At 51.6% G+C, this 15,507-nt stretch overlaps 2 protein-coding genes across 2 annotated transcripts; both read left to right on the top strand.

The window, feature by feature from the left end:
* Positions 1-5,317: 5,317 nt before the first annotated feature.
* HD553DRAFT_320560 (uncharacterized protein) lies at positions 5,318-6,921 on the top strand. Its single transcript, XM_046181161.1, has 3 exons — positions 5,318-5,568; positions 5,630-6,088; positions 6,152-6,921. Exons 1-3 carry the CDS (start codon positions 5,364-5,366, stop codon positions 6,781-6,783), a joined length of 1,296 nt encoding a protein of 431 aa, XP_046032511.1. The 5' UTR covers positions 5,318-5,363; the 3' UTR covers positions 6,784-6,921.
* A 6-nt stretch (positions 6,922-6,927) lies between these two features.
* HD553DRAFT_320557 (uncharacterized protein) lies at positions 6,928-7,812 on the top strand. The gene has a single exon (XM_046181160.1). It carries the CDS (start codon positions 7,271-7,273, stop codon positions 7,604-7,606), a length of 336 nt encoding a protein of 111 aa, XP_046032510.1. The 5' UTR covers positions 6,928-7,270; the 3' UTR covers positions 7,607-7,812.
* Positions 7,813-15,507: the final 7,695 nt, after the last annotated feature.

Raw genomic sequence — 15,507 nt, 5'->3', positions numbered from 1 at the left:
ATAAGGTTTGCCAGCAAACCCGAATAGTAACACACGGGGCTAGAAGGTACGGGTAGGGTAATGAATGTAATAACGGATGTCTAACTACTACAAGGTGCTAGTTAGACATCTTCGAACACATCTCCTAATAGGTCTCCGAGAGAGTCTCCGAGAGAGTCTCCGAACGGACCTCCGTACGAGGTGAAAACCTACATCCCGCGTGTGTACGACATGCGTACCGCGGATGCCTATAATAGGATCCCCCCCTTAGGGCGAGATTCCAGATTGCCCAAAGTAGTCGAGTAGTCCGAGGCTAGAGTAGACGTTTCATCTTGAAGTTCTTTGTTCCCTCGAAACGTCCAGTGTCTGTACCCTCGCGACTCTCCTCGTGCCCCCGCTCTATTGTCTCCGAAGAGATCGTCTAGAACCTTCGGTTTGTACGCCCAGGTACACTGGTTCTTTCTGAAACACTGCTCGGCGCCCGTGGGTGCTGCAATGAAGAACCTATTGTCTATCGGTGTCGTCGACCCGTCTGAAACGCCTAGCCGACGACGACGACGCGTCGCGCGTCTATCTTCTATTGTCTTCCCCGCGGACATTGCAACATGGTCCTGTCCGCGGTATTGTTCGTTGATGTAAACAAAGGTGATGTCGTATGTATCGACGTCCTTTCTAACCGATATCGCTGTATTCTCTTTGTCGTGTTCGAAGTAACGACTTCTTGCTTTGTCCTAGTAGCTGCTACCTAGGTCTCTTTTGTCTTGTTCTCGAAATGTGAAAGGTATAAGACCCCCGAGGGGGTTTGTCGACTTGATGTTTTTCGACGTACGTATCCTCTCTCCTTTAGCAAACCTATAGCTTACTATCTCCCGTATCTTTCCTTCCTTCCTTTCGTACCATGCCTCCTTCCGCTCCCCCTACTCCCTCGAAAGCTCGCAAGCGCAAGGCCGCCACGGACTGGGTCAACGACGCCGTGTATGGCTACATACGCGGTAACAACTGGGAGGGCTTCGAGGTCAACGAAGTCAACGCCTTACAGAAGGCGAAAGAACGATTCCGAGGAACCGTCCCGCCGGAGGTAATCTCCGCTTGGATGAGAGGGGATGTGGATGGCGTAAATGGGTTGCTGGTAAGCCTTTGATATTCCTTTGTTTTCGTGTCTCCGATAGGGTCTCCGAGAGGGTCTCCGACTGACCCTCCTTTGATATCTGATTTTTGATCTTCAGGCCCAATTCTCCGGTGGTTGGCAATGGTGTTGCCAACGTTGCTTCGACGGTGGCAAGTTCAAGAGCGTCACTCCCGCCGACTTTGTGACGTACAACCCGGAAGACGGCACGTGGTGGGACGTGATCAGCGTCGAGGGTCTCTTTTTCTGCCGCCATCTCATCCACCCGCCGCACACCGCCGGCAACGTCACCAGGTCCTGCGGTCGGTGCGCCCCGAAGAAGCTCGGTTGTGCCCCCGTTCCTCGAGAGATGGTTGTCGTCTTCGACGACGATGAGGATACCGAGACCCGAGTTCGAGCGGGGTTGGTCTTGTTGCGCGCCGACAAGATGGCCTTGGGGACTCGGGATGAGGTCGCGACCGAGATCGAGAGGCTCCTCGATACGGTTGTGAGTTTGTTTTCTTCTATTCTTTTTCTTTTTCTTCTTCTTCCACTGACTCCTCTTGCATGCTATCCGACATCCAGATTGTACCTCAACTCAACCGTTGGTCCGGGGTCTCCGTCATGAGCGAACGCGGGGCTCTCTACAAGGCCATCGCCGACAACAAGGAGGAGTGGGACCACCTGGACCCCAACACCTGTCGCGGTTGGGAAGGGTTCGAAGAGGCCCGCAAGATCACCTTCGATTTCGCCGAGGGTCAGTACAAGCCTCTCCCCGTGTGGCCCGGCGAGGAGGACGCCATGGATGTGGACGAGGAGGAGACCGAGGTCCAGATCGTTAGTACTCTCTTTCTACGTTTGCGTTTTGAGCTAACCCAAGTTCTCCTAGGCTGCGCGGGAACGAGACGCTCGTCTCGCGGCCGAGAAGGCCGACGAAGAGGCCCGCCAGAAGCGGCTTGATGCCGAGGCCGCCAGCAAGGTCGCTGAGGACGCTCGTTTGGAGTACGAACGGGCCCGGGACCGCCTCGCCGCCGTCAACCCCCTTCGGTTCCGTACTCCCCCTGCCGACCCGCCCCCCGCCAAGGACGCCGCTCCCCCTCCCGCCCAGGACAAGCAGCCCTCGCAACGAGGTAGCAGGGCCAGGTCCCAGCGCGAGGGGACCGCGACCGAGCACACCGCGGACCGCAACGAGGGTGATGGTGGCGATGGGGGCGGCGATGGCGGTGGCGATGGCGGTGGTGACGGTGGTGGCGACGGTGGTGGAGCGTGATTTTTGTTTGTGTTTGTAACGTCTCGTTTGGTCGCCGTTCGGGGGTCGGCTCCCTTTTTATTTTTATGCTATTTTCTTGTTGCGATTCATTTCTCCAGCAAAGTCTCCGAACGTGTCTCCGAACGAGTCTCCGATTGAGCCTCCAAGCGAGTCGTGGTACTTCATTGTTTTCGTAAGACAAACTTGATTGTCGTTGGCTCGTTAAGTTCGTAAAAAAAGGAATGGTGATAAACATCTTCGTCGGTCCTGCCGACGAAGGTACAACAATGAGTAATGACAAACACGAAAACCCTAAGCACCCGGAGTCCACAGCAACGGCTCGTCCCCGTTCTGCTTGGCGAACTCCTCATCCCAATACGCCTGGTGGTTCTGGGCGGGAGGTTGCATGTACGTCGCAGCCACCTGCATTCGACCAGCCTGTTGCCGAGCCTGCCACCAAGCAGGTGGAGACCTCTTGGCGTTGCTGCACTGGGCACTCCTGTGGCCGGGCTGCCAGCAGTTGTAGCAGGGTTTCCCGCCGGGCATCCTCGCAGCGTCCACCTCCATGGGCGTAGCACCCGACGTGGCGGCCACCGCAGGAGGGGCAACAGTGGTGTTAACCACAACAGGGTTTCGGGGAGCGACGTGGTTACCTGCGTAACGATTCCCGCTCGTGTGGGCACGGTTACCCGAAGACGTGTGCCTACGGGCTTCCGCTTGGTCTTCGTACCGACGACATTCCATCTGGAACTCCGCCAGCGTCATATGCTCCTGGTTGGGCATAGGGATAATAGCGTCCTGAAAGGCCTGGTTCAGGTTGGCGCGGAAGAACGACCGTTTGCCGTACTCGTTGAGGTTTGGGAGGAGGGCGGCGAGGTCGTTGAACTCGGTGATGTACGTACTCAAGCTCTTGTTGCCCTGCTTCAGAGAGTAGTACTCCTTCTCCGTAGCAAGGATGTTCCTTCCCCCTCCGTACATCTCCACGAGCAACGCCTCGAACTCCCGCCAGGTGACCTGAGTTCGCCCCGACGAGTACTCCCTTGCCCATGCCTGGGCCTGCCCATCCATGTACGACTCCGCGTACATAATCTTGTAAAGGTCGGTGTACAACCCCGGCTTGACTTGGAACTCCCGGTTGCATTGGTCCAGGAATCCCCTAACCTTCTCCTTCTTGCTGCCATCGAACCTGTCCGGCGTACCGAACTTGAACAGCTTCGCTCTCGCTTCCTCCGTGGCCGTCGCCGATCGAGTATCCCTCGACATCGCCAACTCCATCATCTGGCTATGCATGTTCGCCATCATGGAGAGCAGGGCGGAAACGTCCGGGCTGGTAGGAGGCGCAGCGGCCGGAGCAGGGTTAGCTGCTGGGGGTGTCGACTGCATTTGTGGGGGAGTCTGCCCCATGTTGTTGGCCGGTGCGGCCTGCGTGGAAGCGGTAGGTACCCCCGTGGCACCTACCTCCGGTTGCTGGTGGGCAAAGACGCACTGGTCGTTTACCAGCGTCTCCCCAGTTGGGTTCCTCCACATGAACCTTCCTTGTCCATCCATCATCTGCATGCTCCCGTCTTCGCTCAAGACCGGGATCGCATCCGCAGGGATGGGGTGGACAGCCCTATCCGGTCCGTAACACTGCGTGAACGTATTCATCGTATACGGGGTCTCCTAGTCGGGGTGTTTGGGTGATCCGTTATTCTATAAGGTTTGCCAGCAAACCCGAATAGTAACACACGGGGCTAGAAGGTACGGGTAGGGTAATGAATGTAATAACGGATGTCTAACTACTACAAGGTGCTAGTTAGACATCTTCGAACACATCTCCTAATAGGTCTCCGAGAGAGTCTCCGAGAGAGTCTCCGAGAGAGTCTCCGAACGGACCTCCGTACGAGGTGAAAACCTACATCCCGCGTGTGTACGACATGCGTACCGCGGATGCCTATAATAACAGGGTACCACATCCCAAACCCTTCTCAGACTAGTCATGGTCAGTCAGTTAAGGGTGTACCTTGGGGGAACATGTCATGTTGCTGTCGCAACTTGACTTGTGTTATGTTTACTTTGTGATGATCTCGCTTGGTTAGACTTCTAGTCAACCTTTGACACGCTTGGTTGGACTTCTAGGAGACCATGGAACTCGCTTGGTTGGACTTCTCGCCCTTGCCATCTCATGTGGTATTTCATGTTGCGCAGTGAAAAGCAATTTCAAGTTGAACCAAACCGCCCGGTATACTCGACCCAATCTCGCAGCGATCTTCGCAAACTTCAAGGCTGTTGATCAGCCGAGCGTCAAGACCTTCCGGTACTGAACAGGTCTCATTTGGATGCCGCACGCGCTGACTGTATATGTATCTCTCAAGATCGTTTAACGTAACGTGAATAAGAGGCAGGCTCAAGGGCTTGTGATCTCATTCGATAATCGAATTTAATCGAGCCTTCGATGCTGATTAGTGAGCTGGGGCGCTTGCCAACGTCTGTACAGTAGAGGATGATCCAACGTACGATAGACGAGGCAGCTATTCAGGTGCGGTAATGCAGAAGGTTGATATTGCATGAGAAGCACGCGATGTTGCGCGATCAAAGGGCACGCAACGGCTCCACTGCTTGATCCTTTCATCATCGGCTTGGCAATGGGACCGTTCTGGCCTGCGTTACCGCCCAGCTCTTATCGTATACGTCTGATTCGGCTACTGTATGGTTCCCTGCCGGTTGGCAGCCCGATGATTGCCAACAAGAGGGGGGATTGTGTTTCAATCGGAGGTCAGACGTATAGTTTGTCGTCCCTGGACCACTCTAATCCGCGGGAGACGAGAGGACAGGCGTAATTGTGTCCTTTGTTGTCTCGGTCACGTCTTAGCGCTCCGCTTCTCCGCCTCTTCGGGTACAGTATAGGAGACAGGTCGCTCCATGACTGAAGAAACCCGAAATGTTCCCCCAGTACAGTCTCCTGAGCTGCTTGAGGTCCTTTAGTCTTCCTTTGTGCCGCGTCAGTTCATCATCAGCAAGCTAAGGCGCGAATATAAACCCCTACTCAATATGCTTGCCAAACAGCTCGAAGAAAGATCGCTTCACGAAAATCCAGCTTGTTTTTATACCCTGGCAATTCCCCTTACAATCGATCACGAGTTCGATACAAGTATGTCGGCTGCTTCAGCTGCTGCGCTCTCGATTCAGCGGATATACGAGAGAGATAGAAAGAGGTTGAGATTGGGTGTCGCCGTTCTCGATCAGCAAAACCAGCGTATGTTGTCAGTTGTCCCTCATGTGATTGTGTTGTTTTGCTGATCTCGGACGAGGCGTAGATGGGGGAGCCCATAAGTATCGCTGGGAACCCTCCGAGGACAAGCTCGATAACGAGAAATGCGACGCCCGAACTGGAGAACAGATATGGTGGCTCAATCGGACGGAGGGCGATGATGAATGGACACCAATTCCGGTTGTGTTCCTCTACCCCTCCCGTAAAAAAGCCCATTTCGATAGGTGGTACAAGAGCGTGGAAGCTGAACGTGACAGATTGTTGGCACGATACCAGGGTTCCGTGGCGCCACCTACTCAAGGATCTATTCGAGGTATCCCTGCTAGCGTGATTGCCAGGCGAAAAAATATACCACGGGACGGCAGTATCAGCGATGATCCACAGTCTCTGTACGACGACACCACTCTCGCAAGCAATTACTCCTTGGAACGCGAAGATGCCAAGTTTGAACAAGGAAGGCAATCTCTGAAGTCAGGCCGTGCTTTCTTGCTACCGAATCAAGAAGGTTAGTATGGTTTCTAACTTACTGGCATCGATCGCATTGACGCTCACTCGCCATTAATTCTAGACGTCATCCCTGAACTCCGGCGACACTATTGCCTCTGGGTACCACTCGAGATTTCGTTGAGCCATCTCGAACAGTTCAACTGGGCACTAGACGAGAAAGTGATGCTTCAGATGGGCTTCGAGGCAAAGGTGGAAGGAGAATCCGAGTCCTTCTCCTTGATTAGACACGTTCAATGTTTCTTTCCCCTCTACGCCAAGGCCAAATTCAGGGAGTGGCTTGACGCGAAGGAGACCGAAGTGGTCGTCTTGTCGCGCATGAGCGATCGCAATCAGATTCACGAAAGTCGTCAGGCAGAAGGATTGGACCCTTCTATCATTCGTCTCCAAGGATCTTTAACACGCGACAAGTGCATTGCGGGGATCTGGCGTTTCGCAATGAATCAGGTCTACCCGCCTGACGGATCAGTCATCTCAGATACGGCCTTCTCTTCTGGAACATGGTCAGAAGCCCACGATTCGACGAGTATATCCTCGACCACATACCAGAGTAACCACCTTTCTCTCGTCCCCCTCAAGTTCACCAACGAATCGCAATGGTTCGGCAGTCTGCGTAGCACTGGTACAGACTTGCTTACAGAAGATCCTTCTGTTTTCTGTGGCGGCGGACTTGTCGTCCCGCAATCGAAGCCATGAGTTCGGGTTAGCCTGAATTCTCGGTTGGAGGATTCAGCAATCTTGCTATCGTCAGGTTGAGAACCAAAGCCTTTCCACTCCACTTGTATTAGTACCTCCTTCTTTCTCTTGTCATGTTTTGAGAAATTTTCAAATTTTTCATCTCCCTAACTTCGGATGGCGGGGTGACGCGCAGGGAAATCCAATTGCAGGTGATGGCAGCTCGAGCTGCGTTTCAACTGTTCATATCGTATCCGAAGATCGAGGATAGTCTTCGTTCTGATATGCAGTACAACGTTTCGCGAGATCGGTTTACATGACGTTCGAGCGCTGCCCTTCCATGCTAACTCGCGATCCCGCTTGTTTGTGAGGAACCGCGACTTCCTATTCTTGTAGTCCGGCCGACTACCATGAGGCAAATGGAGCGGCGGTATCACATACAGAAATTCTCCATGCGAAATGATCTCGAATAGGACTGGCTTGATGGTCGAGGCGTAAAGTATGTGATATGTGTGGTTGCGGTTCGATATTGATCTGTGTTCGAACTGTTACATGCGCGGATAACGATTTGCTCGCACTGGTAAGCGGATGCGACTATCACTTTGAATTTTCTTCGCATCCTACTCACTACGGCACAAGCTGGTCGTTGCCGACTCGTCGCCGAATTGATTCACCATTTCAGGACCGAGCAGTACCGAGCACATCTTTCGCTTCGTGTATGACCGCCTTGCAGACAACAACGCTGCCAAGCAAAGTGACCATTATCGGAGGGGCGAACAGGTATATCGGCGAGTCGCGGAGGGAATACGAGACGGTGATACCAAAGGCTACCATGATGGTGTAGATGGCCAGTATGCGACGCCGTGCAGCTACTTCAGCCGAGTCCATCCGTGAGCGAGTGTTGGCCATGCGGTTTTGAGGCATGTCTTCAGGGCGTTCGAGGTTCGAACCCTGGATTTGGGTACGCTAATGCGATTGTAAATCGATGACAGAAGATCGTCCAGAGAGAGTATGTAAGCCGTTCTTCATCCTTGGATCGCTCACTGATCGGTGATCACTGACAGTTCGAGTTCGAGACAGTATATCATATATCATTCTCCCAATCGATGATCCGAGTGAAGTACCCGATGCGGATGACGCAGACTGTGGAGCGCGGCGACTCGGTCTAGCGTCATTCTATTCTGGTCGCGCTAGATTGCATGGATGTCGCCCTGATCGCGCTCCTTGCCCTTGACAGACCAGGTGACAGTCGATCCGGCGTCCACTCGAGCCAGTCTAGATTCTTGCACTATCGGAGGGTCATTTAGCTATAGATTGCAGAGCGGTCTCGAACGTCAACGGTTCCCGAATCGCGAGGTAGATGTTTGGCTTTTGGTGAAAATACATCCGCTCGCGGATTCGTTTCAGCCTCTCTCGCGGGATGCATCGACATCGAGAGACTAGCCAGACAAGCTTACTCGCAAAGCCTCGCACTTCCACAAAGACATGGCATTACTAAGGAAGTAAGTGATTAGAATCACATGTTCGCACGAATTCGGGTAGAAATTGAAGGTGGACGTGCCCCTGCACGCCAGGCGCTGGCTACGCTCGCATATCCGAGAGATTCCCCCTGTCGACCCACCGGCCGCGTGGACGTGGGGATGCCATCATAAATTTCGACAAGGTGACACTATCGTATACTTCCGGCGAAATCGCAAGCATACGGACAGCAGTCATCCGACAACACCATACTCTCCTTTGATGTCTCCTCAGCCGTAGGTTCTTCGCCAGTGCTGTACCAAGGTATCTGACCTTCCCAGACCTTATTCATGCTATCTGATGCATGCCGTTGTAGTGAACGACGGGGTGCGGGTTCAGCACCGCCCTCAATGTCTACCTCCTTCTATCCTCCTGGTCATGTGACGTTGTTCACTTGAATGCGTACCCTCAGTCCCCCTTCCCCCCCCCCATCCCTCTCCATTCCCGGAAACTCACACTATTGCATGCCAGGCATCATTGAATAGCCTACGCTTCTTAATAGCTTGCTAGATATACACAAAGGAATACCCTCCAGGAAGCAGGACCTAGGTTCTCAGATAAAGAATCACGTGCAATATACATGCAGGCCTCTTGAGCAGCAGGAAGCTGTCCAACTCGTTGCCGTCCACTGGCATTGAGCTTCTTCGGTCGTCCTTTATGATCGTATAATCCCTATAAGTCGTTTCGTTTCAAGGTCTAGAGCCTCTCTAGCTTGGCATACAACAGTCATTATCTCTATTGCGAACACTTGCAAGTAATCATGTCTGACGCGTTGAGACGAGAGCAACGGATATTGTCATCAAGACTACGGGAGAGATTGGGTCTAGGCTGGATTGTGGACATTACAAACTCTTTGGAAGACCAACAAGGCAGGTCATCGCATGTTGTCTATCTCAACACATGTCTAACCCATCCTCCCCCCGATAGATAGAGATGTCAGATGGTTCCAGTGGTACCCAGCTGACTGCCTTCTTGCGGAGACTGTGAAACTCGACGCCACTTCTAAACATTATCACCGCCTGTGGTTTTATGTAGAGGATAGCGATGACAAGTGGGATGTCCCGGAGTTCTCGATCTTCAACTATCCATCTACTCATCGGCAAGAGTTTGAGGACTGGATCGCAGCCAAATCCGAAGAGCGTAGGTGGAGGTGGTGGAGCTGTAGGCATTCTCGGTCTGACCGCCAGTACAGGCTTCCCGTCGGGAAAGTTAGGGGGATCCCATCTCTACTGAAGAAGGATCTCGCAGAAGTGAATGACCTTGGTCTTTTCGGCGAATCAGACTTGAAGTCTATCCTCTCAGAAGCTGGGCTATCCCTGGAGGCGGAGGATGCGCAATTTACGTCATGGCTAGCTCGTTTCAATTCAGCAACCACTTGGGCCATGGAAATGAGGCCCCGTATGTAGATCCTTGCTGCTGACATAAGAACCATGGCTGATGTCAATGGTTGTGCAGAAGGTCTGACAAAAGAAGGTCAATGTTACTTGTGGGTACCAAAGTTCATGGATTACAAGGAGCTGGCATTTCACTATTGGGAGCTGTATGAAGGTCCTCATAGAGGAATGCATGTCTGCTGCAAGGCTTCCCAGCATGAGCTTACCTATTTCAACGATTACCCCATCAACTTCTTCTATCCATCAAAATACAAGCGTCACTTCATGGATTGGCAGCACTCTGCGAGAGCTCAACCTGCTGTACTTTATCGGCGGATGAAGAGAAAGCAAATCCTGTTTGTGACACCGGAGGAGGGTCGCAAGCTGCCTCACAACCGCATAGGTGTCGACCTCAGGTCACTTGATTGTGGGGCCTGGTACATAGCCTATATTGAAGCCGACTCGAGGTTGAAGGACCAGCCACACTGCATGGAATGGAGCTCAATTGGATCAGTTCCTTCTGCAACACAATGGAGTCTATGTACCTCTTACGAGGCTTGGCAACCGTATCTGACTGTACAGGCAAGCATGCATGACAGCTCCACACAATACAACTCAGATATTGGCTACCAGCAACCCGCTGAGTCCACTGAAGTAATCGTCTTCACAAGTGATGTGGGAACAGCCAAATCTGAGTCATGCTCCAGCCTAGGGGGATGGGGCGGAAGGGACCTGGAGATGAAGAGTGTGCTCCATGATCGACCAAGGTCTGCGCCCGCTCAATCCCTGAGTGCATCCCCCACCTTGAGCTTGTGCCTCAAATCGATGCTTTCAGACACCTTTGAGGCTTGAATTGATGCCAGTCAACGCTCTACCGGGTCATCGCATCAATTGATCCCGGCTGACGAGACTTGTTTAGGTATCTACATAGATAGACTATCCCCATATGTGTACTACCCCTCCCTCGTATCCAAACATCCATGCTGTAACCCGAAGTCCTGTGCGAGAGGTTTTTCGCCAAATCAGGTCATACTGTTCTTCAGGCTTGGTATCGATTGATCATTCCTCATCATACCCGCGCTGCAGTGCTAACGATCCTCGCTGCAGAGTGTATACGTTTCCACAGCTGTCCCGCCATCTAATCGGCATAAGCGGCCGCTTCTAAGACCGTAAATGGATCTGGATGCGTCCTGAAGGATGATAGTCAACTGCATCAGCTGATAGCCGGAAGATTCCTTCCAAAGACAATGGTTCTTGGGGTGAACACACCGGCTGTCTCTTCCGGTCAATGCATCTCTGGCTTTCACCGAATGCGATTGCTTCTCAAAGGACTCATCGCTGACTGGCCACGCCAAGAGCGAGTCCTCCCAAATGAAGCCGAGACCTTGAGCGTTACCTCGCTTCTCGACTACCCTCTCCTTTGTCGTCTCGTCGAGTGGATCTTCGACGTGTCTGTATATAAGGAGACTTGCTCGAGCTATGGGTGATTGACAAGTGATGACTTATATCACAGCATAATCGATTGTACTTCCGTCAACTCGATCTCAAACTTTAACTATTCCGACTGTCACAGATGTCAGACGCAGACCATAAAACCAAGGGTATGAGAATGGGACGGGAAAGGCACAACTATGGGCGCGTTGTAGACCGCGGCCTAGGTATGTGTGACTGTACAACTTGCAACTCGATCATGCATTCCAATTTCTGACCTACTCATTGTTACAGACGAGCATGTCCGCCAATTCGACTGGATCCCGTCTGTTTGGAGCTACTTCGGTGTCGATCAATATCTCGACCGACAAACGATAGACCACTATCACCTGTGCCTCTACATCGAAAGGGATGACAAATGGTGGTTCGGAAGCAGCAGGTTCAGGTACCCTTCGGCATGCTTTCATGAATTTCAGCAGTGGCTGAGGGACAGTTACGTGAGGAGCGATTATGTGAAAAAGATTTCAGGCCTGAATCAGGAATCGCCGCAAGGTCAATACAGAGGCATACCATCGGCCTTGGTCGCGGAGTTGGGGCTAGGTAGGGACGAAAGTTCGCGTTTGTATCCCGTTGAAACGCTTCGAGAGATGATACCCTCAATCTCGTCAGCAGATGGAGATTCTTTGCAGAATCAGGACGAGATTTTCCGGCGGGTCGATGAATTCATACACTTAGGTAGCTGTTATCCACTCGCGGAGAGACCATGTGAGTACCTAAAAATTCATTCCAAAAGTAACACTCTGTCCGAAATTGACACAATAACAATATAGGGACAAACGATGCGCCAATCGGAGATTGGAACTTCTATCTCTGGATACCAGCAGATGAACCATGGAGTGAACTCTCCAAATACCTTTGGTCTTCCGAAGAATCTGCGCTGGACGTCATTGGGCGGAAGGTAGAGGTCGAAGGTGACGTACCAGTAAGCGCATATCGCCTGCTCAAGCGAGTCTATTGCCTCTATCCACAGCACACGCGGAATGCTTTCCAAACGTGGTGCGAAGCAAAGAGAGTTGAAGTTGCCACGTTCGAAAGAGAAACAAATCGAAACCGCATGCGTCGATTCCTGTCAAAGGATAATTGGTCATATGGCATTCGTATAAACGCTCAAATCTCTCTCCAGTCTTGGGACACGCGTTCGTGGCGTATACAATTTCTCCAAGGATATCCGCCGAGCGATAGATATGCTTCGAAACCAGCACCAATCGATCGATCGTACTATGGAGCCTCGTTGTCACATCCATATTGGTCTAGATCTGAATTCGCTTCGAGCATTGCCACAAATAGGATTCCAGATTATACGGTATGCTCCAAAATTTCTCGAGATCCAGCAACTCTGCGCGATCAAACAGGATGGCCGATTGGCGCGCTCATTCCGGCCTCCAATACTGAGCAACATGAACAAACGACGCCCGCTATACTGGGTCCTTCCGCCACAGGTCGCTTGGGATCGGGGACTGCTTACGCTATGGACATGGAACCTCGTGAGTATCAGGTTGCCCCAATTGCCAATCTGATTGTTAATACCCATCATCTGTGCAGAGGGTATGGCAAGAACAGGGCAATGTTACCTGTGGGTGCCAGCATCCTTTGAATTTGGGATGTTGGTTAGCCATCGCTGGTACCTATATGCAAGAAACGATATAACAATGCATGTCCAGGTCAAGGACCCCAGAAATATCCCTACCTACTTTCTTGACTATCCTGTCAACTTCTTCTATCCTACTGGGGCAGAGTACGACTTTGAACGATGGTATCGCAACATGCAGCGTCAAACCCGGTTCTTAAACAAAAGTGCAGCCGGAAAGCAAATTACTATCATAGATCGAGATGAAGGACTGACATACCCCCTCAGCCGGATTTGTGTGGATATGAGACGAGTCCCCAACTGTGCAGACTGGTACATCCATGGTATTGAAGCTGGCTCAGGGCTGAACATAGACCAATGTCAGCTGGAGCCGAGCTCGCAAATCACAATCCCTTACGGCTCAAACTCTTACGCTTATACATGGTACAACGACGGACCATCATATCCATCTGCTCAAGGGAACACCTACCGCAATTATACAGTTTACGACCCCCATATCAGCTACCACCAGCCTACCACCATGAACAATTCCGTCTCGGTCGATGAGAGTACAGTTGGGTCTGAGGTACACTCTCACTCTGGGCGAGGAGAGTCCAGTGAATGCAATCCCAAGATTGACGGGACTCACAATGGACTCCCTAGTCGACCAAGCTCCGCACCCGCTTCATTGCCACGTGAATTCTCCACCTTAGGCTTGTCTTGCGAAATATAGTGCTCAATGTTGTACTAGGACAGTGCGACTGCATATATTCTTTTTTTTCCCATAATTTCGATTTGCCCAAAGTTGAGTGATTGATAAATGGTACTTCTACAGATATAATACAGCGAAGGCAGCCCAGAGGCTTGTGAGCCGACGGACGCCGCGTCTCACCATCACACTGCTGTTGCGTAGTACCTGAAAGAGTAACGATTCGTATATTTACTTAGCGATGCTATCAGTCACGCTGTCACGGCACCACCATTGCATCCCCACCTGCGCATCGGCGAAATCACCTTGGCGAGCTCTATGGTTAGCCTAACGAGATGGCGGGCCTACTATCGGACTCTCAGCAACCCTTCTCGCACGATATGAGGGCGGTCGTATGGTTTCTGGTACTACTTGATCGTGTTGTTGGACCGATTCCAGGCCCAAATCGATGTAGAGCACCGGTCAGCGCGGGTGGATGGTGGCGTCTACCTTATTGAACCGGTCAGAGGCGATCGCTGCACCCAGTTCATTCTAGCACACTGCCTCCGCCCAACCTCTTCGCGTTCGGGAGTCCCAGTCATCGGCCCTCTCACGGCTACATGAGTGAATGCTGGCAGCCAATCTGCAATAATCAGCGATAGATGAAAGACTTCTGCTCCTGGACTGTTGTAGCTTCCTGAGGTATACCTGACCCATCATCTCGCCAGGAAGGCTCCGTCTGCCCGATAAATGTCATGGTGATGCATGATGCGACCGCTCCGAACCCGAATTTCCAGTGCGGTTCAAAGCGCTGCACCGACGATTGGTCTGCTATATCCATCTGCCAGAGGCCGGACAGGCGACCTCGTCGCAGGTTCGTCAGACGGATTGTCGAATGACCAGATGTGTAGCGGAGCAAGCATCGTATGCAGCACAGCACACAACTTGAAACGCTAACATGGACGGGGAGTGACTAGCAAGCTATAGAGACGGCTAGGCGATTCTCTGTTGTGCCACTTCGAACTGTGGTTGATGTTAGTTTTGTAATCATTATCATGAATTGGTCGATTGCGACACACATACTCACTCCTACAGGGGGTCAAATCTCGATCGAAATTCGCCGATTGCGGTCGCGAAACATAACATCGAAGAACGACGGCCATGCACAAACATCGATTGATCAGTCAATGCTGCTGGGTCTGTGAGACACGACACAAACTTCGACTGCTACTATGGCTCTTGAGCTTGTCCCAAAGCATATCGTCAGGACTTTTAGGCAAACAATATCGGAGTGATCAGTAGAAGAATACTGGACTCAGAATCAGATACATGTGTTGAAGAACATGGCAGTTTGACTGCGGGTTCAATGATCCAAAGAAAATCGAGACCAAATGTGGGGGATAAACAGCGAAGTCTGCCTCGTCATGATGTCTATCTCAGATTTAATTGGCCAGTTGGCCAGTCATGTGATTCCTTTCGCTCAATTAAGTAAGCTAAGTGCAGCCGTGATTTCCGAAAGCTCATGTCACAATAATAATTTACACTTTCATCACTGATTTGGATTACGGCTCTCACTAGAACAGGTGAAAGGAATGCTTTTGAGGAAGCACAATCTAGGCTCTTAGGGCTCCGATCGCTTGGAAAAGGTATGGGTCGTCAGGTTCCGAGAAGCTACCTGGCTCGTCGTTATCTGCTTGCATTCAGCTTCTTGGATGATCCTTTGTTCTTATGTATGTTCATGAAGATGAGAAACGAGTAAAATTACAATAACATTGACCTAGTATATAAAATGTAACCACCTCAATCCCCCCCCCCCCGAACCACAGCCTATGTTGCCTGGGAAACCTTAATCATTGTCAATCCTGGACAAGCCGTCAGAACACCAGATTCAACTCCATGTCAGAACGGAAGCCTATACTACCAGAAGATCTGGGTCTGGGCTGGATAGTTGATATACCAAATCCTACACAGGGCCTACAAGGTATGTCACCATGCCATTTTTGCTCGAAATGCAGCTGTTCATATTGCTCTTGACAGATAAGAAGGCTCGATGGTTTCAGTGGTCCCCCATGGACTGGCCCACTATGGCAACTGGCGAAATCGACACC

This window comes from Filobasidium floriforme, assembly GCF_021052385.1.
Source record: "Filobasidium floriforme strain CBS 6241 chromosome Unknown HD553scaffold_31, whole genome shotgun sequence".
Lineage (NCBI taxonomy): Eukaryota > Fungi > Basidiomycota > Tremellomycetes > Filobasidiales > Filobasidiaceae > Filobasidium > Filobasidium floriforme.
The sequence above is the reverse complement of the archived record's forward strand: the minus strand, read 5'-3'. Positions and strand labels throughout refer to the sequence as shown.

Bases quoted from the DNA above. Each gene is read 5' to 3' on its own strand.
- HD553DRAFT_320557 (XM_046181160.1), top strand. From the start codon at position 7,271: ATGTGTGGTTGCGGTTCGATATTGATCTGTGTTCGAACTGTTACATGC.
- HD553DRAFT_320560 (XM_046181161.1), top strand. From the start codon at position 5,364: ATGCTTGCCAAACAGCTCGAAGAAAGATCGCTTCACGAAAATCCAGCT. The intron at 5,569-5,629 runs GTATGTTGTCAG...GACGAGGCGTAG, and splicing joins TCTCGATCAGCAAAACCAGC to ATGGGGGAGCCCATAAGTAT. The intron at 6,089-6,151 runs GTTAGTATGGTT...CATTAATTCTAG, and splicing joins CTTGCTACCGAATCAAGAAG to ACGTCATCCCTGAACTCCGG.